The sequence below is a fragment of the Camelus dromedarius genome, chromosome 31 (genome assembly GCF_036321535.1).
Source record: "Camelus dromedarius isolate mCamDro1 chromosome 31, mCamDro1.pat, whole genome shotgun sequence".
Lineage (NCBI taxonomy): Eukaryota > Metazoa > Chordata > Mammalia > Artiodactyla > Camelidae > Camelus > Camelus dromedarius.
Window position 1 is genome coordinate 17,229,105 of NC_087466.1, and position 22,539 is coordinate 17,251,643.

The following is a 22,539-nucleotide window of genomic DNA, read 5'->3' on the forward strand; positions in this document are numbered from 1 at the left end:
ATATGTGTTGAGAAACACCTGCTGTGTACTGGTGGAGTAAGATACACATTCTGTTTTCAAGGCATTCACAGCTTAGATTCATGATTTGAATTAAAGTGTTCGGTAAGAGATGTTGAGACTGTGGGAACTGGCAGTGTGGATTTGGGGGACTGATGTTGAATCCATGAAAAACTAAACAGCAACAGAGAGAAGAGATCACAGAGAAAAAGCAGAGAAAGCCAAGGAAGAAGAAAGTTTCAAGAAGACGAATGATAGAATCAGCTGCAAGGAGGCCATGTAGGATGAGAATGAATACACATCGGTTAAATGTTACTAAGAGGAGAATCTGAGGGAAAAGAAAGGCCAGAGGCTAGAGCTTTGGGTAAGGAGGAAGTATAAGGGTGTCTGGGAGTCAGGCAGTTTGATTTAAGTGTTTAACCTTTTAATAACAAGCATTCCCTTCTGCCTAAATTACTTTTAGATGTTTCATTGGCCTGGTACCTATTAGGATAAAGTGATTTAGAGGATCTCTCATTTTCAGGGAAAATAAATATATTCCTCCTGGACAAAGAAATAGAGAAGTCATATCCTGGGGAAGTGGGCGACAGAATTCACCGCGTATGGGCCAGCCAGGATCAGGCTCCATGCCGTCAAGATCCACCTCTCACACTTCAGATTTCAACCCGAATTCTGGTTCTGACCAAAGAGTAGTTAATGGAGGCAAGTATTTTGACCAAATTTGTCAGTGTCATCAATCAGATATATAGTTTCCTAATATTTATAATTTTCCATAATTGATAAGAACATGCATACTTCTAATGATTTCTCTGGAGTAGTTTTCACTTAAATTATTTAAATTTGCCTTTGTGGATATCAAACTAGTAAAATCGGTGTAAGTTATTGGCATATACAATATTTTAGCAAGATGAAATACTCATTTATTAAGGTAAAGTGGAAAATTTAACCAAAGACATTCACTTGGCAAAAAAAAAAAACCACCTCACATATAAAGAAATTGGAAACTTTGGGTCAGTTCTCAATTTTACTTTTTTGTTTTTTTTTTTTTTTTTTTTGGTTGGGGGAGGTAATTAGGTTTACTTATTTACTTATTCTTCAAGGATGTACTGGGGATTGAACCCAGGACCTCATGCATGCTAAGCATGCGCCCTACCACTTGAGCTATACCGTCCCCCTAGTTCTCAATTTTAAAAACACTGGATGATAAAATTATTTAGACGTAGTTTACCTGGAAAATCATAATCTATGTGAAACACTCAGTGGTTAATATAGACTCATTTTCCTGAACTGTTTGTTTATATTCTGCTTACTTCAAGAAAGAATTTGAGGTAACTTGCAGTACAAGACATGACGAAGAGTCATGCGAAGATGGTAAATAAAAAAAAATGAGCTTAAACAAAGAAACAACTCTTAGTGTAAGCATGGATATTGTAGTTCAGCTAAGTGAAAAAAAGAAACTTGCATTTTTAGTAGGAAGATGTTTTTTCTATTCTACCTCACAATCTAAGTTACATATAGCTTACAGGCCATGGGTCTCTCATACAAGTCGGAGATACTGGACAGCAGTACCACAGACTATATGGAAATACAGTCGTTGATAATACCGATAGTATATTACTAACTTAGAGGGAAGAGCAGGCATTCAATTTTAGATATTTAAATTTGGAAAGTTACAAAAATAGAGAACACTAAGTTTCCAATTTCATTTGTTTTCATTGGGTCTTTCTCCAGAATTCCTCTCCAAATGAACACTCTTGAGTATTTTCTATACTTTGTATTGGGGGTGAAATTTCTTTGCTCACTGAGTAAAGAATTTTAGTTGTTCATGAACAGAATTTTCAAAGTAAAAAAACCTGAAAGGGGCTGGGAAATATATGATACTCAAGTGTGTGGAACCCTATGGAGAGGAGACCTGGACTCTTTCCTAAGAAGAATAAGGTAAGTAACCTGTCATGTTACATGTTAGCTGTATTTTGACATGTGCATATCCATCAGTGTCAGTTTATTTGGTGATGACTGCTCTGTAGTTGCATTGTTTATTAAGCAGTCTCTTAGATGAATGTTTAACTGCATAAATTATTTAGAAGGTCACTCTTCTTTTTTCTAATTTGAAAAGATTAAATTGATGTTTTTTGAAAAGGCAGTGAACATTAACCTGTCACTCCTGTGACTAGAAAATAGAAGTAATGTTTTATTTCCACTTAAATGGACTTGCTTAATGAAATTTCAAACTCAGCCTTAAATTCAAGTATAAACTAGATGAAAGTCACAGATGGTTATAAGAAACCAGCATTTTTAATGGGATATAGTAGCTGATGTTTCAAAAGCTAAAACTAATATAGTAAATAATCTTATTCCTAAGTTTTATGATTTATTGTGTGAAATTATCTAGTGTATGTTATACTCCTTTTAACAATTGATTACCAAGAAACAGTTACAGAAGCAGGATTAATAGGCAAAGTCTTAACTGTCTTCTTCAGTAGTATGTGTAGATCCTAATTAACCCTTTGGGAACGTGTATTCATTTAAACAGATTTAATTTTAAGGAGGTTAAAGTTACATGTGAATTTTTGTCAGTTAAGTTATGCTAAAACTTACAACAAATCAAATGACTGTCCTCAAAGGGTTAAAATGTACAAGAAATCATTTTTGTCATTTTACTTTTTTTTCTGTTTACTTTTTTCCCCTCATTTTTTTCTTTAGTTTTTATACTTTCCTTCATATCATTTGTTCTGTCAGGTGTTCCCTGGCCATCGCCTTGCCCATCTCCTTCCTCTCGCCCACCTTCTCGCTACCAGTCAGGTCCCAACTCTCTTCCACCTCGGGCAGCCACCCCTACACGGCCGCCCTCCAGGCCCCCCTCGCGGCCATCCAGACCCCCGTCTCACCCCTCTGCTCATGGTTCTCCAGCTCCTGTCTCTACTATGCCTAAACGCATGTCTTCAGAAGGTACAATACCACGATTTGTTCATGTTTTTGTTTGTCTTTGTTTAACTCCTATGTGAGTTTATAATTACAAAGTAGTTTCCTCTTCATTATTTAATAACCTATAATTTCCGTGTTTTAACTTTAGTTTATTAAAACTATTTCTATTAACCTTTTGTTCATTAGAGAGAAATTTGATAAATGTTGTGTGAAGCTATGAACTACCCTGAATTGTAAGAATGGGGGTTTGTCTCTGCCTGGTAATGATGCTCCTTTATATCCCCAGGACCTTCTCCCTGCTCCCACACAGTGTATACAGTTAGTGGTGAACAGTGAACTTTCTTCACCCAGCCTTGGACTTACTGTAGAGCCTGTCACTTTACAGCTCCTTGGCCAAATGCAAGTGAATCTGCCTGTTGGCCACAGGCAGGAGTGTTGGTTTAGGTTTTTGAGAAGGACATTGCATATAGCTGCCCTTTTGTGTGTACCCTTAGAATACAATACAGAGTTTGATTTTTGTGCTTGGGAAATTAAAACTTTAGCTTTGCAATATTTTATAGTGAAAGTCTTTAATGTGAAAGAAGTCCTTGATCTAAGATAAAATTGTTAATAAAAGTCATGTATTAATCTTTAGGGTTTTTGTTTGGGGTTTTTTTTCACCCTTATCAAAAAAAAGAATAATAAAATCCTGTAAATTCTCATTCAGTATTTGATGTTAAATCCACCATTGCTACATATCAAATACATGGATGTGTTATAGGACAGTCACAATTTAAATTCAGTGCATAAATTAAAATCTGTTTTCTGATTAATAATGGCTTTAGATGTTATTTTAGAGTATGTGGTATGTAAAAATTTTAATCGATTTTTTTTCATTGAAATTGCAGTTGATACTGCTTATGTTGAGACTAATACAGTTTTCTGGCATGAGGTGCTTTCCTGGAGGAAACTCTTTTGACCATTTTTGATAAATTGTTGCCATCCAGGCAGGGAGGTCATGAGATCTTGACTAAAGCGGCTAACCTTGAACAGCACATTACACTGATTTTCAAGGTGACTTCCTTTCTCAGAAGTGCCTGTAGTGGTAGCCACTACATGAAAAGTTAAATTCTGTGGCTGTATTTATTGCACTCTTTGCATAAGTGATGTACACATTGTGAGAATGTGTTAGATAAGACAGGACTCGTTGGTGAGTGTAAACTTCTTTGCCACAGTAAGATGTAAGGATTCACATCAGAAGTATACAGTATACCTTAATGCACATTCAGGGATACTATGTTATTCAATTTTCTTTTAAACTAATTTGAATTAAAATGTTTTCTAGTCATGTAGTTAGGTGACACTGAACCATTTTTTAAATGTGAACTTCAAAATATAACTATTAAATATAGTGATTTTCTGTATTTAATATAGAGAGAATATTTTATTTCAGTAAGTATTTTATGTATTGCCAAAAAAGAATTAAAATTTTAAAGTTAGACTTAGATTTTATTGAGCTATGCCAGCTGTCTTGATCTTTTCCTATAAAGGGATGTAAAAAATGTATATAAATATTAATTTATACTTTACTATAAATTCATTCTTCAGTACAAATTGTATCTCCAGTTTAGAACTATAATATGTCACATTAACATTCTTTTTAAGATTGTGTCCATGATTGAATTCCTACTGAGGACACAAATTAATTTGACATTCCAAAGAGTTTGGCAGCAAGGTGAGGGTGAGGAGACTTGGCTTTGACATTAAGGATGAGTTTTGCTGAGTGTTAGCACTGTCAGGCTTCTCTGTTAAGAGCCATTCTGTCTACTGTTTTCACCTGACAGTTTTGTTTGAATGCAGTGTAGACTTCTTTAGAAATAGAAGTCACTAATGGGGTGACAAAATTGTTGCCGAATTTTGACAATTCATATAATGCAAATTTCTTCCCCGGATGTCAGTTATTCTAGTCTTAGAAGTCATGCCTTAACAGTAGTATTTCCAGCTCACAGCCTGTGAAGTATGAGAAATTGCTTACAGGTGAGGATTGTTTTAAGACATGGATTGTAAAATTGATCATTATGGCAGAAGAGGTAGATAAACTAAGATTTTGGAGAAATTTAAGAAGGATATGTGCATATATTCAATAGAGCAAAGGTGTATTGGGATTAATAGTTTTTTGTTTTAAAAAAGTATTTTCTAATTTTAGAAGTAATATACTGTAGAAAATTTGCAGGAAAAAGCTAAACGTATATGGTAAAATAAAATTATTTCATCATGTAGTTATAACTTTTATTAACATTTTATTATATTGATTTTTGTATGCCTACAAATAATGAATATAAATTAAACAGATTGCTAAAATCTTTAAAGTTATGACATCTTATTGTTTGATTTCTTACCACCAACTTCATCCCTCCTTTTCTTTAAAAGTAAAGGAAAATAAAATAAAATTTATGTATAAAATTTTATGGCATTCCACAAAATAGTTCTGAAAGAGTACGGCCAAAGTATGTATGGTGTTTGTTTTTTTTTAATTGAGAAGAAATGAGAGAGAGGGGTGTTGGGGGGAGAAGAGAATGGGGTGTATGTGTTTAGCAAAAAAGTAATACTGGTGGACATTGTGGCATTTATGTGATGTTCACTGTTCCTTTCTTAGGGCCTCCAAGGATGTCCCCAAAAGCCCAGCGACACCCTCGAAATCACAGAGTTTCTGCTGGGAGGGGTTCCATTTCCAGTGGGCTAGAATTTGTATCCCATACCCCACCAAGTGAAGCAGCTACTCCTCCAGCAGCAAGGACCAGTCCCGCGGGAGGCACATGGTCATCAGTGGTCAGTGGGGGTAGGTAACACTTGGCTTGGAGCATAATGACCGTGTTCATTTTTGGTTTTAGATGTAAAAAGGACTGAGCTTGAGCTTTGTTTAAGGAAGTCTAAGTGTATATATGAAAAATAGTGGTGTAACCAAGAATTGCAACACCTGTGTTTTTATTCTAGGCTCTACCACTTATTCACCATTTGTTAGAGGAAATCATGTGATCATTCTGAATTTCAGTTTTCTCAATGAGTAATTTTTGCCTATTCTACTTTGTGGACTTGTGATGAGATTTATATGAAGTTTATAAATACGAATATACTTTGTAGTTTTGTAACTCAAATGGAAGGCAAATACAGTACATAATAACAATATTTGGAGGGATCGTGTTTCCTGTCTTCTTAGCAACTTTGTTCATTGCTTCATTCCACAACATTTATTTTGGGCTTACGATGCTGTATGTTTCTGCAACATCTGTATATGACACTAATTCGTGACCCTTTTAATTATTTCCCTTTTAAGAAATAATGAACACTCATGAGGGCCCAAGTTTAATCTATGGTTAGCCTGAAGAATGTGCTGATGGCAGATGTGAAAGTGTTAAAAATGTGTTTTGACATGATCTTGCAATTAGGTTAAGACTGCTTTTGCTACTTAATATTCTGCTTTCATGATAACTATACAGTTAGAGCATGCAATGACTGTTGTTTTGGTCATAATCTATCTTAATCGATGCATAGAACTTTAAAAGAAAGAAGATCTTCAAGCTTAAATAAACAAAAAATACCCAAATCTGTTAAATGTTTTTAGTTGATATACTCTGTTCAGTTTCACATAGGTATAATTTTATTTTTGTTCCTTTGAACTTTCTATTCTCTTCTTTGATCTACAGTTACAAGGAAATAATTCAATTAACAAAAAAAAAAGAATTTCCAAGATCTTTATTTCTTCAGTGTACCATTCATTATTTGACATTACTCAGGTGATCTGGAAATGAATTTTGAAAGTAACGACATGATTATAGATGTGAAAGGGTAAAAGCACAGTTGGTAGAAATACACATAGAACGATGTTGTAGGTTTGCTCTTTACACTAATGAGAAAAATGGCAATTATTGAAATAACTTCCTTGCATGATGCTTGGGACTTAAAGTAAAGAACCACTAAAGTGAAGCCAGTTGGACCATTTTCTCTAATCTTTGAATCTGAATAGGTATATAGTGAAACATGAAACCTATTAGATACTTATTTTGAAAGTCATGTGAATTATGAAACCCTGCTTGGATTATCTTCCCCTTTGGGCTAAATTGAGTTTCTAATTTCTTCAGTTACTGCAGAGTAGATTTTGATGTAAGAAAGAGCATGTAATACTGGCTGCAAATTGATAAAAGGTATTTGAGTTTATATTTGAAGGAGGAACGAGTAAGCCTACTTCTTAGGGCTTCCCTCACCCCCACACCACCTATTTTAAAGAAAGAGTCTCACTTTTTAGTAGAGAATGGTGTTACTCTTATCCTAAAATGTGAGTGACATTTATCCTGCCTTAGAAATCCAGTTTCTAACTTCATTTTAAAATACTGCCGAGTGGGGTGGATATAGCTCAGTGGGTTTAATCCCCAGTACCTCCATTTTAAACAAATAAATGTAATCTCCCTATCCCCCCCAAAATACTGCCTTTTAGAATTAATGTATTTAGTTAGGAGGGAAACCACTGTTATACTTAAGTATTAGTTAATTGCTTTCATTCTTCAAATATTTGTATTCTCAGTCATCACCACTATTCCTAAGACTTCAGAAAAGAAAACAGGATGACAGGATAAAGAGTAGCTGGGAGGAGATCAGATAGAACTGTTTTGCCTAGGTCTTCAGAGGAACCTTTTTAAGGAAGTGACATTTGAGCTGAGAATGTAATGGATGACTTTTCTCTTTCTTGTAGTTCCAAGATTATCCCCTAAAACACACAGACCCAGGTCTCCCAGACAGAATAGTATTGGAAATACTCCTAGTGGGCCAGTTCTTGCTTCTCCTCAGGCTGGTATTATTCCAACTGAAGCTGTTGCTATGCCTGTTCCAGCTGCATCTCCTACGCCTGCCAGTCCTGCATCCAACAGAGCTGTTACCCCATCTATTGAGGGTATGTAAGAAAGAGCTTCCAGATCCATAATGTCCTTTGTGAAGTTGAGTTGTAGAGGTTTAACAGTATATGAAAAATGGCTGTATTGATATGAATTTGAGGGCACGTTTGAAATTTTATGTAAATTAATTTAATACTAGTAATTTCATATGTTCTTGAACATCTGTTAAGAGGGTTTACATAGTATTTATATTAATCTTATAAATAAAATTATTGGTCTCTCATGTCTGCAAAGTAGGAAATCCTCTGTTTAAATGAAAATGTTCTTTTTCAAAAACATAGGATCAAAATTGTTGAATATTTTCCCATTTTACTTTTATAGCTTCTATCCTGACTGCTTTTTTTTTTTTTTTTTTTTTTGGTGTGGGGCGGTAATTAGGTTTACTTACTTACTTGTTCTTAGAGGAAGTACTGGGAATTGAACCCAGCACCTCATGCATAACTAAGCATGCACTCTACCACTTGAGCTATACCCTCCCCTCCTAATTTTGCATTTTTGTCAAATATTTTCTAGCTAAAGATTCCAGGCTTCATGATCAGAGGCAGAACTCTCCTTCAGGGAATAAAGAAAATATGAAGCCCAATGAGACATCGCCTAGCTTCTCAAAAGCTGAAAGTAAAGGTTAGAGTTTTGAAAAGTCTTTAGGTATAACTATAGAATTAGGAAGGGGTGTGTCTAATCTCATGACTAAAGCAGAGTATTTTTGTACAACACTTTTTCTTAGTATTTTGCATATATAGATGTCTAATTTTGACAAAATGTCAAAATCTGTAGTTAATATATTGAAATTTTTACTACTTTGATGATACAGTTTATTTTCATTTCTAACATCTCATTCTAAAAGAACTTTAAGTTAAAGATTAGAAATAAATCTGTACTATATGTATATTCATGTGTGACTGAAGCATTGTGCTGTACACCAGAAATTGACACACTATTGTGAACTGACTATACCTCAATTCAAAAAAAGAAAGAAATCTGTATCTAACACTTCTTAATTTTACAGGTATATCACCAATTGTTTCTGAACATAGAAAACAAATTGATGATTTAAAGAAATTTAAGAATGATTTTAGGGTAAGTATTATATTGACTAATGAATTAGAATTTAAAAAATAAATTTTAAACATTACTGAGATATCATCCATTTTAAAAAATGCATTCTATATACAACCAGAAACATGGAACTATGTGCGAAAAATCTAAACATTCTTAAAGTTGTTTTTGCCTATGCTTTAAGTAGGGTAACTAATCATGAGATTTGATGGGAACAATACAGATATTAAATGGATGAGAGTGTAATTCTGATGTTGGTTGTTACCAAACTTGAGTTATTATTTGATGTTCATTTATTACTTTATTTGGTGACGATAGACCAAGGCCAAGGCATTGATTATTTGATGTGGAAAGTAGAAGATGTGCTAGACCATAGTGTTTTGAGAGAATTGCTGATTTATACTCGTGTACAAATGTATTATGATAGACATCTTTCTGTGATATCATTTCTCTATCTTAAGACTGTTTCATTTCATGGATGACTATTTCATTCTTTTGCATAATATTTACCGGAATACACTATGCATATCTTTTATGAGTGGCTTTTTTCACTTAGCACCATGTTCCCAGGGTTTGTCCATGTTGCAGCATGTGTCAGTACTTCATTCCTTTTTATAGATGAATTATATTCCACTGTACAGACAGACCACTTTTATTCTCTGTACAAGTCTTGCATCAGATGTGTGGTTTGTAATTTTTTTTCTTCCATTCTGTGGGTTATCTTTTCACTTCCTTGGTGTTAATTCTTGAAGCACAAAATTTTTTAGTTTTGGTGAAGTCCAGTCTATTTTTCCTTTTATTCCTTGTGCTTTTGGTGTCATATGTAAGAAATCATTGTCTAATCCATAGTCGTAAAGATTATTCTTATTTTCTTCTAAGAGTTTGAATTAGGGCTTTGGTCCATTTTGATAAATTTTTTTTTAATATAACATTAGATAGGGGTCTAAATTCAGTCTTTTGCGTGTGGATATCACCCATCCCAGCACCATCTGTTGAAAAGAAAGACCTTGAATTGAAATTGTCTCTGCACCTTTGTTGAAAATCATTTGACCACAAATGTGAGTTTATTACTGGACTCTCTGTTTTCCTCCATAGATCTATGTGTGTCTATCCTTTATACCAGTCCCATACTGTCTCAGTTAGTGTTAGTATATTTTAAGAAGCTTATAATTTCCTCATTTAATATATTCCTCATTTTGGCTCTCATATTATCAGTTCACAACTTTCTGAAAACCTTCTTTAAACTTGACTTTTTGTTGTTGTTGACAGGGGAAGTAATTAGGTTTTTATTTATTTATCTAATAGAGGTACTGGGGATTGAATACAGGGCCTTGTGCATGCTAGGTACACACTCTGCCACTGAGCTATTCCCTCCCCAGTACTTGACTCTTAAATTCAGGTAGTTGTAGCATTAGATCTCTCTGGGGCTTCTAGTGTTAATATTTGGTGGGGAGGGCCAAAAAATCAAATGTAATATTCTCTTATGAGTAACTTTCTGGTCTGTAAGTGAATACCAGAAATCAAAGAAATTGTTTTTAAAAAATATTTGAGGATGGACTTTATAATTCTCTTCAGATAAAATAATGTTTTGAATTTACATTTATTGAGCATTTCCTGTGTATCAGACACTCTATTATTATCCCCAGTTTGTATATTAGGAAACTGAGGCAGACAAGTTGAAATAATCTGCCCAGAGTAACATGGCTAGTAAAAGATAGGACTGACCACTTGTGTGTTTCATCCTCTGGCTATGCTTTGGACAGTAAGTAGCTAATGCATAGTGCGTACTGCACTGTTGAATGACTGAATCTACAGAGCTACCCTCATGACGTGCATATGGCCTTGAACTATGTAGGTTCACAAAAATCTCTGGTCCTTTGCTCAGGCAAAAATAGTAGTACCCTGTGGTTTTTGGTTTTTGGGGGTTTTTTGTTTGTTTTTCCCTTGAGGGCTATCGGCAGGATCTAATACAGCTATGTGCAGGATGCTAATAGCCTTATTTGTGTAAAAATTGCTGATAATTTGATTGATTACAGGTTAATGGTGTGGATTTTGGAGGTAGGTAGATGATCTGGGTTTAAATCTTGCCCTCTGTAAGATATTGAGGCACACGTTAATCTACTTCCAAGTCCAAATGGGATAATTGTAGAACCTGCTTCATAGGTTCTTGTGAGAATTAATGAGGTACTGCATATAAAGTTTTTAATATAGTGCATGACACACATTGTATACTCAATAAGTATTAATTTTTACTACCAAAATACAGATGAGCCGAAGTTGTACTGGCAGTCAGTAGTTCCTTATTCTGTGAGTCACATAAGAATTTCAGTTTTCCCATAAAATGTCCATTCTACCCAAAGCAATCTACAGATTCAGTGCAATCCTATCAAAATTCCAATGGCGTTTTTCACAGAAATAGAGCAAACATTCCTAAAGTTTGTATGGAACCACACAAAGACGCCAAATAGCCAAAGCAATCTTCAGAAAGAACAAAGCTGGAGGTATCAGGCTCTCTGATTTCAAATGGTATTAAAAATACAGTAGTCAAACAGTATGGCATAAAAATGGACACACAGATCAGTGAAACAGAGTGGGTAGCCCAGAAGTGAACCTACATGTATATGGTCAGTTTATGACAAAGGAGCTAAGAATATACAGTAGGGGAAGGACAGTCTCTTCATAAATGGTGTTGGAAAACTGAACAACCACGTTCAAAAGAATGAAACCGCACTACTATCTTATTAAACCATATACAAAAATCAACGAAAAATGGATTAAAGACATGAAAGTAAGATCTGAAACCAAAAAATTCCTAGAAGAAAACTTAGGCAGTAAGCTCCTTGACTGATTTTACACCAGAAGCAAAGGCAACAAAAACAAAAATAAACAACCAGAGCGGAGGATATAGCTCAGTGGTAGAGTGCATGCCTAGCAGGCATGAGGTCCTAGGTTCAATCCTCAGTACCTCTATTAAGAAAATAAATAAAAAACAAACCTAATTAGCTCCCCCTAACAAACAAACAAATAAATAAATAAATTTTAAAAATAATCATTCCATCAAACTAAAAGGCTTCTGTGCAACAAAGGAAAACCATTGACAAAATTAAACTACCAAATGGAGAAAATATTTGCAAATCATGTCTTTGTTTTTTGTTTCTTTTCTCATTTTTATTTTTTTAATTTTTAAAATTGAAGTACAGTTGATTTATAATGTTGTATTAATTTCTAGTGTATAGCATGGTGATTTAGTTATATGTATATATATTCTTTTTCATTATAGGTTATTGTAAACTATTGAATATAGTCCCCTGTGCTATACAGCAGGATCTTGTTGTTTATCTGTTTTTTATATAGTAGTTTGTTTCTGCTAGTCCCAAACTCCTGGTTTACCACTGCCCCCCCTTTCCCCTTTGGTAACCAGAACCAAAACCCTTTGTTTTCTATATCTGTGAGTCTGTTTCTGTTTTGTAAATAAGTTCATTTCTGTCATTTTTTTTTTTTTTTAGATTTCATATATAAGTGATATGTGGTATTTGTCTTTGTCTGACTTACTTCACTCAGTATGATTATCTCCAGGTCCATCCATGTTGCTACAAAATGGCATTATTTCATTCTTTTTTATGGCTGGGTAGTATTCCTTTGTGTGTGTGTGTGTGTGTGTGTGTGTGTGTGTGTGTGTACACCACGACTTCTTTATCTAGTCATCTGTTGATGGACATTTAGGTTCTTCCATGCCTTGGCTATTGCAGGTAGTGCTGCTGTGAACATTGAGGGGCGTGCTTCTTTTTAGTTTTTGTTTTAATAAAAGTACTGGGATTTAAACCCAGGACCTTGTGCATGCTAAACATGCACTCTACCACTGAGCTCTTTCCCTCCCCCTGCATGTTTCTTTTTGAATTGGCATTTTCTCTGGATATATGCCCAGGAGTGGAATTGCTGGATCATATGGTAACTCTATTTTTAGTTTTTTAGGGAATCTCTATACTGTTCTACATAGTGGCTGCACCAAATTATATTCCCATCAACAGTGTAAGAAGGTTCCCTTTTCTCCACACCCTCTCGTTTGCAAGTCGTGTATCTCTTAAGGGGTTAATATCCAAAGTATAGAAAGTAGTTATACAACTAAATAGCAAAAATACAATCTAATTTTAAAGTGCGCACAGGATCTGAACAGACTGTTTTGCAAAGAAGACACAAGATTGTGCGCACAGGATCTGAGCAGACTGTTTTCCAAAGAAGACACAAGATTGTCAACAGGTCCATGAAAAGGAGCTCACTGTCACTAAGTATTGAAGAAATGCAAGTTAAAACCACAATGAAATATTTCACACCTATTAGAATGGCTGTTATTAAAAAGAAGAAGAAGAGCAAAGAACAAGTGCTGGTCAGGGTGTGAAGAAAAGGAACCCTTGGGCACTATTGGTGGATAAATTGGTATGGCCACTATGGAGAACAGTATGGAGTTTCCTCAGAAAATTAAAAGTAGAACTATCATATGATCCATCAGTTCCACTTCTGGGTATTTATCCAAAGGAAACGAAAACACTAACTCAAAAAGATACCTGCATGTGTATGCACGTGTGTGTGCACACACACACATGGTGGTGGAATTACTGTTCAGCCATAAAAAAAAAGAAGGGAATCCTGCCATTTTCAACAACATGGATGACCTTTGAGGGCATTATGCTAAGTGAAGTAACTCAGAGAAATTCAAATATATCATCTGATCTCACTTATATGTGGAATCTTAAAAACAAAAAAAACCCTGAACTTACAGAGACAGGTTGGCGGTTGCCAGAGGTGGCAGGGGACGGGTCGGGGAGTAAGGTGTGGAAGCAAAATGGGTGACGGTGGTCACAAGGTACAAACTTCCAGTTTAAAGTCAGTCAGTCATGGGGAAGTAGTGTACTGCATGGTGGCTCTAGTCAGTAATACTATATTGTATATTTGAAAGTTGCTAAGAGAGCAGATTTTAACAGTTCCCACCATAAGAAGAAAAATTTATAAGTGTGTGATAATGGCTATTAACTAGACATTGTGATCACTTCACAGTACATACGTATACTGAATCCCTGTGTTGTACAGCTGAAACTAATAAAATGTTTTATGTGAATTGTATCCCCCAAAAAGGAAAAAAATGGTTCAATTAAAAAAAATAAGGATAGTCTCAGTTTTCTTTTAGGTTTAGTATACTGCAGATAAGTATAGCAGAATGCTTAAAAGCATCAATTGTGCCTTATTTTTTCTCATTTGTAAGATTGTCCTAGTAGTATGTACATCAAATAGAGCTGTTACAATAATGGCTAAATGAATGAGTTAGTAAATAAGTTAAAGCACCGAGTACTATAGTGAGTACTATTAGGTATGTTTCCCATTATATGACTAACAACACCGAAAGCCTCATTTTTGCCTCTCTCGAAGACCCTTGTGATAAGTACTTGAAGTTTTATGCAGTACACACTTGTCTGTTACGTGAACAGCCTTTAGTAAACATTAAGTACCTATGCTATGACCTACATTCCTACTGAGTCCAAATAAATGTCGCTATCACTTCTTGTCTTCAACTGTTTGAAGACTGTAACTACATTGGTGATGCAGTGAAGCTTGAGAAGCCCTGAGGTATGTAATGCCGTTTGCCAGGATACCAAAGACCTCAGTAGTGAGACTTTGACCTTGGTCTGTCCTTCCTAAGGCTGAGGAGATAGTTCAGCTCCCTTCAACCTTGCAGCCCCTTCTGCTGTACAGTTGCTCTTCAGCTGGTTCTCACTGCCCACGGCTGCTGCTTGGGTTTGTTCTCATTTCCACCTTGGCTCCTTCTACTTGCTGCCCTTTTCCTTCTCTCGCCATTTCTTTCAGCTCTCCTCTTTTCTTTCTTCTGTGGAGTAGTGCATCTAAAGTCTTCAGGCAGCAGTAGCATTGATTTCTTCTGGTCTGCAAACTTAAAAAAAAAAACCCATCACTTATTTCACTAATGTCTTTGTCTTCTGCTCTTCTTGTTGGTACTTCTGTTTTGTGGTTTCCTTTACTTTATGGATTAGAGGTCTAACAGACTAACATGTCTAGTCAGGTCTTTCTCTGAATCCCCCTACTTCAGACTTTCCAACCTACCACTTCTCAAGGCCAAGTCTCCATTTTAGTCCAGCCTCCGTAACGGTTTCTCTGCACCCTTACTTGGCTCCCTTCAGTTCATTTTCCACAAAACTGCTGTGCTCATCTTTATGAACTAGTAAATTTTCTCAGTACTATAACTGCTTAAAATTCTTTAGTGACTTCTCATTATCCTGAGAATTAAAAGCTAGAGTCCTTAACATAGCCTTCAAGTTCCTTTGTTATCTCGTTCCTCTTGGGTGAGTTTGTCATTTCTTGACTTATTCGTGCATCTGTGCCCACTCTTGGTCCAGTCACTGGTACTTTTCTGTTTCATAATGGGACCATCTTCTCCCTTTCCTTTGGGTCTTTAAACATGCTGTTTCTTTTGCTTGGACTATTACTCCCTTTTCCAAACCCCCCAACATCTTTCACACTTTAGACTAGATGACACTTCCGTTGAGAATCCTTTACTTTGTGTAAGTTGCTTTTTCCTGTGGGATCCCATGGCATTTACTCAATTTGTAGTTAAGTGTCTAATCTCACCCAGATGATAAGCTTTGGGAGGATAAGAACTATTCCATTCCACATTTTCCATACCCAGCATGCAGAATTTCTGACACATGGTAAGCACTGAGTCTAGGACATTTGAGTGCTTAGATGACTATAATTATGTTGTATAGACATTTTGTTATTATTGCCTTATAATAAAAATACTACTCTAAAGTATGGAAAAAGCCTTATTCAGTATATTTTATGCTTACAAATATTAGTTTGTGCTCATGGAAAAAGCTTGTTTACTAGAGTTATTTAAACTATTTAAGTATAATTATTTCCTTTATTTAGTTACAGCCAAGTGCTACTTCTGAATCTATGGATCAACTGATAAACAAAAATAGAGAGGGAGAAAAATCAAGAGATTTGATCAAAGACAAAATTGAACCAAATGCTAAGGATTCTTTCATTGAAAATAGCAGCAACTGCACCAGTGGCAGCAGCAAGCCGGGCAGCCCCAGCATTTCCCCTTCAATCCTCAGTAACGCGGAGCACAAGAGAGGGCCTGAGGTCACATCCCAAGGGGTTCAGACTTCCAGTCCAGGATGTAAACAAGAGAAAGATGATAAAGAGGAGAAGAAAGATGCAGCTGAGTGAGTAAACCCGGAATTTAGCACATCCTGTTCCTTACTTTGTTGTTGTTGTTGTTCCTTACTTTTTCTTAAGGTGCCCAGGGCTTTCCAACTCAAGAATTTGTCTAGGCTTTTAAGAAGCCCTCAGCTTACAAACAACTGGTAAACACATGACATGTCAAGTAAATTAGGTCATTGCACCCTGTACTCTTCTTCCCTTCTCCACCATCTTTGCTCCCCCTGGCAAAAAAACTGCATGTAAATTAAGAATGACTATTTTGTAAATGTACAGGGAGTTGAAAAATGACTAGCTTTGGGGGCCAGTATCCCCTGGGTGGTAGTGTACCTACCTCTTAGCTGTGCTACTAGGACTAAAACCTGCCACTGCCAAGAAGAGAGAGATTTAGTGCCCTTGCTTCTCCATGTGTTTTCTATCAGAAACAACATTTTAGCTAGTGATTAGATTTGTTAAGATGGGCTTAATTCTGGAAATCCAACATTTTATCAATTAAATGGGCTTTTGTGGGCTGGCCTTAGAACCTAACCACACCACTAATGATTTATTTCTTTTGGGTTCCATACAGCTCAGTTTACAGCTGAACTTTTGGAATGCAGGTTGTTGATAAGTCATGGAGCACTTATTTTTGATTTGAGGCAAAAATTTTTATTAGAGTCATGATTTTTCCCAAGATACTTCATGTAGGAAACATTTTGTCACATAAAAAAATATTGCATGCTAGAGAATTGGTATATTAAGGATTGCTCTTAAGGGGTTATTGTCGTTTCAGTTTGTTTGTATTGATTGCCTTTGAGAGAAGCATTGTATATTACACTTCTAAAAAAATGTGGTCCCTTTTTTGGTTAGTGATTATTAGATTGAGTGGGAAATATGTGTGTGTGTTTTAATGAAGAGAATTAGTGATCTTCTACAGGTAACTGTCTTAAACTATCAGGTATAAAAGACTTCAGAGAAACATAAGTTCCATGCAGATTTTACTGGTGTTTATTTTTTTCTGGTTTAGGCAAGTGAGGAAATCAACATTGAATCCCAATGCGAAGGAGTTCAACCCTCGTTCCTTTTCTCAGGTAGTTTTTCTTTTCTCTAGTCTCTTAAAAAAAACTAGTAGTAGTAGTAATGTATCTTTTCCCATACCAGCATTTAATTCAGTTACAGTATTCTAAAACAACTTGTAGTTTAAGTTCCTTTTTCTTGTATGGTCGTTAATGTATATTTTTGAGCCATAGGAAAAATTCTAGTTTTTTCATCAAGTAGATGTGATCTGGGGAAATCTGAATCTTTCTGACTCGGAATTTGAAGATGGTTGGCTAACTAGGCTCTCAGGTTCATAGATACACTGTTGTTATTATTCTTCTGACTTTGTGAAGAGGATAGATTTATTTTTTAATTTTTTAAAACACTTTCTCCAGTTCCTTAAAAGTCACCACTCCTATTTTTAATAGTATTGATGATTAATTGGTAGCATTTTACTGTAACTATTTACCAAAGTAACTTTTTTCTTTTATTTGAAACCTGGTGAAGTTTATTTTCTATAAGATACTTTCATTGAGGGAATAATTCAAAGTGAGTAAAACTAAAGATGGGGGAAATCTGTCTTCAAATTATAATAATAGTTAGCTTTTCACCTTAAGATTGTTGATTTTTGTTATTGTAGCCAAAGCCTTCTACTACCCCAACTTCACCTCGTCCTCAAGCACAACCTAGCCCATCTATGGTGGGTCATCAGCAGCCAACTCCAGTTTATACTCAACCTGTTTGTTTTGCACCAAATATGATGTATCCAGTCCCCGTGAGCCCAGGCGTGCAAGTAAGTCATAGAATTTGATGTTCATTTACCCTCTCCAAGTTGTTTGTATTTGATACCAAGCACTCTGTAGGTGTGCAGTCACTTGAGGATGTGATGGCGTAAAAGAAGTATTTAGAAAGGGGCGGCGTGCAGTGGTGTGGTATGGTGTTAGTAGAAGGGCCTAAATGTGAGAATGTTTTCTGGTAAGAAAAATGGTTTAGATTTACTGTAGTTTGGGGTTTGTCCTTTTAGCTGTGGGTGTGATTTTATTTTTTAATGACTTACAGAGAATCAAGAGAATCAAGAAACCTCAGAACTAGCTCTCTAGCAATATGCAACGAAGAAAGTAGTAAAATACATTAATGTCTTGAGAGCCTAATCTTCGTTTTTTGTTTGTTTGTTTGTTTACTTCCCTCAAGCCTTTATATCCTATACCTATGACGCCCATGCCAGTGAATCAAGCCAAGACATATAGAGCAGGTAAAGGTGAGAATAATCCTGCCTGTGTTTGCTTGTAATCTGCATGCTGCATGAATTAAATAACTTAATTAATAATGAATAAATACTTGCAGTGCAGTTTTGACTTTTGATGAGGCTGTGCATTGACTTTTGATGCCCAACATTACATCAGACATTTAGATGCATTTTTATGAACAAAAAGCAGAGAAGAAATACTCATCAGTAATGAGTGTTCAGGATCATCTTCAAAAAGTATAATTGAATTTTGAAGTTTTTGATGTTAAACTTGGAAAGAGTGTTTGCTAAATTAATTTACCAGGTGCTAACATGTACTTTTTTTTCTTTTCAAAAATTCAGAAATGTATCTTGTTATATATCCAGTTCAAGTTAACATCGCAAGATTTTTATTGTGACTTTTTTGCTTGCATTTCTTATTCTCTTACCTTGTAAAAGTACTAACTATATTATCTGTCTTTTAACAGATTGCCACAAAGCTTAGCTGCCTTAAACAATAAACATTTTATTTCACATAGTTTCTGAGGGTCAGGGATCCAGGACAGCTTAGCTGGATGGTTTTGCCTTAGAATCTCTTAAGAAGTTGAAGACAAGGTATTGGCTAGTGCAGCAGTTACCTGGGGCTGGTGGATCTGCTTCCAGATTCAGAGCTGTTGGCAGTATAGTTCTGGTCATAGTATGGCAGCTTGCTTCTCCCAGAATGAGTGTTCAGAGAGAAACTGACCTAAATGGAAGCTGCCATTTGTTTTACAGCCTAATCTTGGAAGTGACATAGTGTTTTGTCATTTGCTATATAGATCGCACAGAGCAAATCTGGTACCTGTGGAAGGGTACTGCATATGGTTGTGAATACCAGGAGGCAGGGTCACTGGGGGGGCCATCTTAGAGGCTGGCTTATTTACATTTTGCTATAATGTGTATAAGATATTTTCAAAATATTTGTTGTCTCGTTGGACTGCAAGATAAAGTTTAAAATTTATTTGGAATATTACTTTAGTATCTTTCACTAAGAATTCTTTAAGTGCAAATTTTCAGTCAGGAGTTGCTACCTTTGTTACTTCCGAAATATTGTCTTCTATATGCAACTCAGGGGTTGGGGGCACTGACCTGACCCTCTGTGCACTCTATGCAGTCAAAGATCTGAGTATAATTTGTAGTCAGTCCTTCATGTCCACAGTTCCATATCTGCAAATTCAGCCAGTGGTGGATCGTGTATTGCTATAGTATTTACCACTGGAAAAAAAAAATCTGCATATAAGTGGACCTTTGTTCACACTGATACTGTTCAAGGGTCAACTATAATTCATATGCCATAAAATTCATCCATTTGAAGTATACTGTTTGGTGGATTTAAAGATATTCTCAGAGTTGTCCATTCATTACCACAGTCAATGTCAAAACATCTTTACACTCCCAAAAGAAGCCCTGTGCCCTGTAGTAGTTGCCCCCCTCCTGCCCCATGCACACGCACACTCATACCCTAGACTTGCTAATCTTTCTTTTCTCTATAGATCTGTCTGTTCTGGATATTTCGTATGAGTAAAATCATACTGTATGTAGTGTTTTGTGACTGGCTTCTTTCACTTAGCATTATGTTTTCAAGGTTCATCCATGTTGGAGCATCTGTCAGTACTTCATTCCTTGCTATGGCTGAATAACACTCCTTTATATAAATACCACATTTTATTTATCCATTCATCAGCTGATGCCACTTCAGGCTGTTCCCACTTTTTGACTGATAAGAATAATGGGGCTGTGAACATTAGTGTCTATTTTTTGTGTATGTTTTTTTCTCTTGGAGTGAAATTAACTCTGTTGGAACTGCTGCATTGTTTTCCAAAGAGGCTGCGCCATTTTATATTCCTACCAGTATTGTGCAAGGGTCCTAATTTCTCCACATCCTAACCAACACTTGATATTGTCTTTTTTATTCTTTGTTTGTTTGTTTGTTTGTTTTGGAGGAGGAGGTGTTGGGCTAGATCCATCCTAGTGGTTATAAAATAGTATCTCATTATGGTTTGATTTGTATTTCTCTAGTAACTGATGATGTTGAACATATTTTTCATGTGCTCATTGACCTATTTGCATATATTCTCTGGAGAAATATTTATTCAAATATTTGACCTAGTTTTTAATTAGGTTATTTGTCTCTTAATCACTGAGTTGTAAGAGTTCTTTATATCTTCTGTATACAAATCCTTTATCAGATAAAGGATTTACAGATATTTTCTCCATTTTATGGTCTGTCTTTTTAGTTGCTTGATGGTGTTCTTCTAAAATTTTAAATTTTGATAGAAATTCAGTTTATTTGTGTTCTTTGTTGTTGGTTGTGCTTTTGGTGTCATATCTGAAAAACCATTGCCTGACTCAAGGTCTCCAAGATTTACTGTGATTTCTTTTAAAAGTTTCATAGTTCAGCTTTAACATTTAGGTTGGTAATACATTCTGAGGTAATTTTTGTGTATAGGATGAGGATAGGGTCCACATTTATTCTTTTGCATGTTGATACCCAGTTATCCCAGCACCATTTGCTGAAAAGACTATTCTTTCCTCATTAAATTGTCTCAATATCCTTGTTGACAGTTACTTTTCTTCCACTATATGCAAAAGGAAGCATACTGTATGTACTGTTCTGCACCCATGAGTTTTTTGTGTGAAGACACAGTATTTTGTAGAAATTACTGTATATCATTGTATCAAAATTTTCCTCATTCTTTTTTTTATTGAGTTGTTAATCTTAACTGTGTTGTAGGGGTGAATACAGTCCTTTTTCTGATGTATGTATTTCAAACATTTTCTTGTCTATGGCTTATTTATTCACTTTTTAAAATGTCTTTGAAAGAGCAGAAGTTTTAAATTTTGGAGTCCATTTTATCAAAGTTTTTTTTGAATGGTTGTCTTGTTTCCTGTTTGCATACTAAAAGGTTGCAAAGATTTTCTCCTCTGTTTTTTTCTCACTAGAAGTTTTATGGTTTTTCTCCTGAGTTTCACCTTTGGATTTTTTGATTTACAGTTTTTAAAATTTTGCCCACTCATGAAGTAAAAGAATTCATATGCCTTCTAGGATTTATGTAACGTCCCCCTTTTTACGTTTAAATTTCTAACCCACTTGAAAATTACCTTGTACACAGTGCAGGTTATGAATCCACTTTATCTTCTTCCAAATGATTGTCCAGAAATTTTTAACCAGTTTTATTATTGTACAATTTACATACAATAAAATGTGTTTCAAGTGTATATTTTAATGAAAACTCTGCCCTACTACCACTTGCTCCAGGCAACCACTGATCTGCTTTCTCTTACTGTAGATTAGATTTTTCTAATCTTTTTAATGAATCAAATCATGTAGTGTATTTTTGTGTCTGTCTTAAACAACATAATAATTTTTCATTATTTCATGTTATCACCTGTGTCAGTGTGTTCCTCCTTATTGCTGAATCGCATTGCATTTTTATGATCACACCACAGTTTACCCACTACCGGTTGATGGGTGTTTGGATTATTTCCAGTTTGGGGTGCTTCTGATTAAGTGTTAAGAGCATTTGTGTATGAATGTGTGAACGTTTGTTTTCAGTTCTCTTGGTTAAGTACCTAGAATTGGGATTCTTGAGCTATATGCTAAGTGCGATTTTAAATTAATGTGAAATGGATAAATTGTTTTCCAAAGTCATTTAACGTTTTAACTGATCAGGTATGTATGAGAGTTACAAATACTCTACATCCTTCTCAACACTTGGTATTGTCATTTTAATTTTAGCCAGTCTAATATTTATAATGATAACCTCACTGGTTTCATTTCTCTGATGATTACTGATTATGAGCATCTTTGCATGTGTTTATTGTCTGTCAGTCTTCTTTTGCAAAATGCTTGTTTAAATCTTTTTCCTTTATTTACATGGGATTTCTTTTCTTACTATTAATTTTAACAGTTATTTATATATTCTGGATACAAGTTTTTTTATCAGGTAAAGGTATTATGAACATTTTCAAAGAGCCAGTATTCTTTATTTTGATGAAATTCCATTTATCAAGTTCTCCTCTTATGATTCATGCAGTTTTTGTATTATAACTTAGAAACCTTTGCCTGTGCAGGATGTGGATCTTTTTATGTTTCTTTCTTTTTTTTTTTTTTTCCCCCATTTA

The 22,539-nt window shown here is 35.2% G+C and overlaps 1 protein-coding gene across 9 annotated transcripts in view; it reads left to right on the forward strand.

Moving 5' to 3' along the window:
* ATXN2 (ataxin 2) overlaps positions 1 to 22,539 on the forward strand; it is a 99,731-nt gene that overhangs the window by 57,495 nt on the left and 19,697 nt on the right. For 3 of the 9 annotated variants that reach the window (XM_064481217.1, XM_064481214.1, XM_064481215.1), the window contains exons 9-18: positions 521 to 699; positions 2,701 to 2,946; positions 5,558 to 5,740; positions 7,649 to 7,846; positions 8,361 to 8,468; positions 8,854 to 8,924; positions 15,837 to 16,138; positions 17,140 to 17,203; positions 17,791 to 17,943; positions 18,342 to 18,408. In XM_064481217.1, the coding sequence (XP_064337287.1) occupies positions 521 to 699; positions 2,701 to 2,946; positions 5,558 to 5,740; positions 7,649 to 7,846; positions 8,361 to 8,468; positions 8,854 to 8,924; positions 15,837 to 16,138; positions 17,140 to 17,203; positions 17,791 to 17,943; positions 18,342 to 18,408 (1,571 nt within the window). The remainder of the gene's footprint in view (positions 1 to 520; positions 700 to 2,700; positions 2,947 to 5,557; positions 5,741 to 7,648; positions 7,847 to 8,360; positions 8,469 to 8,853; positions 8,925 to 15,836; positions 16,139 to 17,139; positions 17,204 to 17,790; positions 17,944 to 18,341; positions 18,409 to 22,539) is intronic. The other 6 variants (XM_031442727.2, XM_064481218.1, XM_064481221.1 and 3 more) reach the window with 5 other exon arrangements.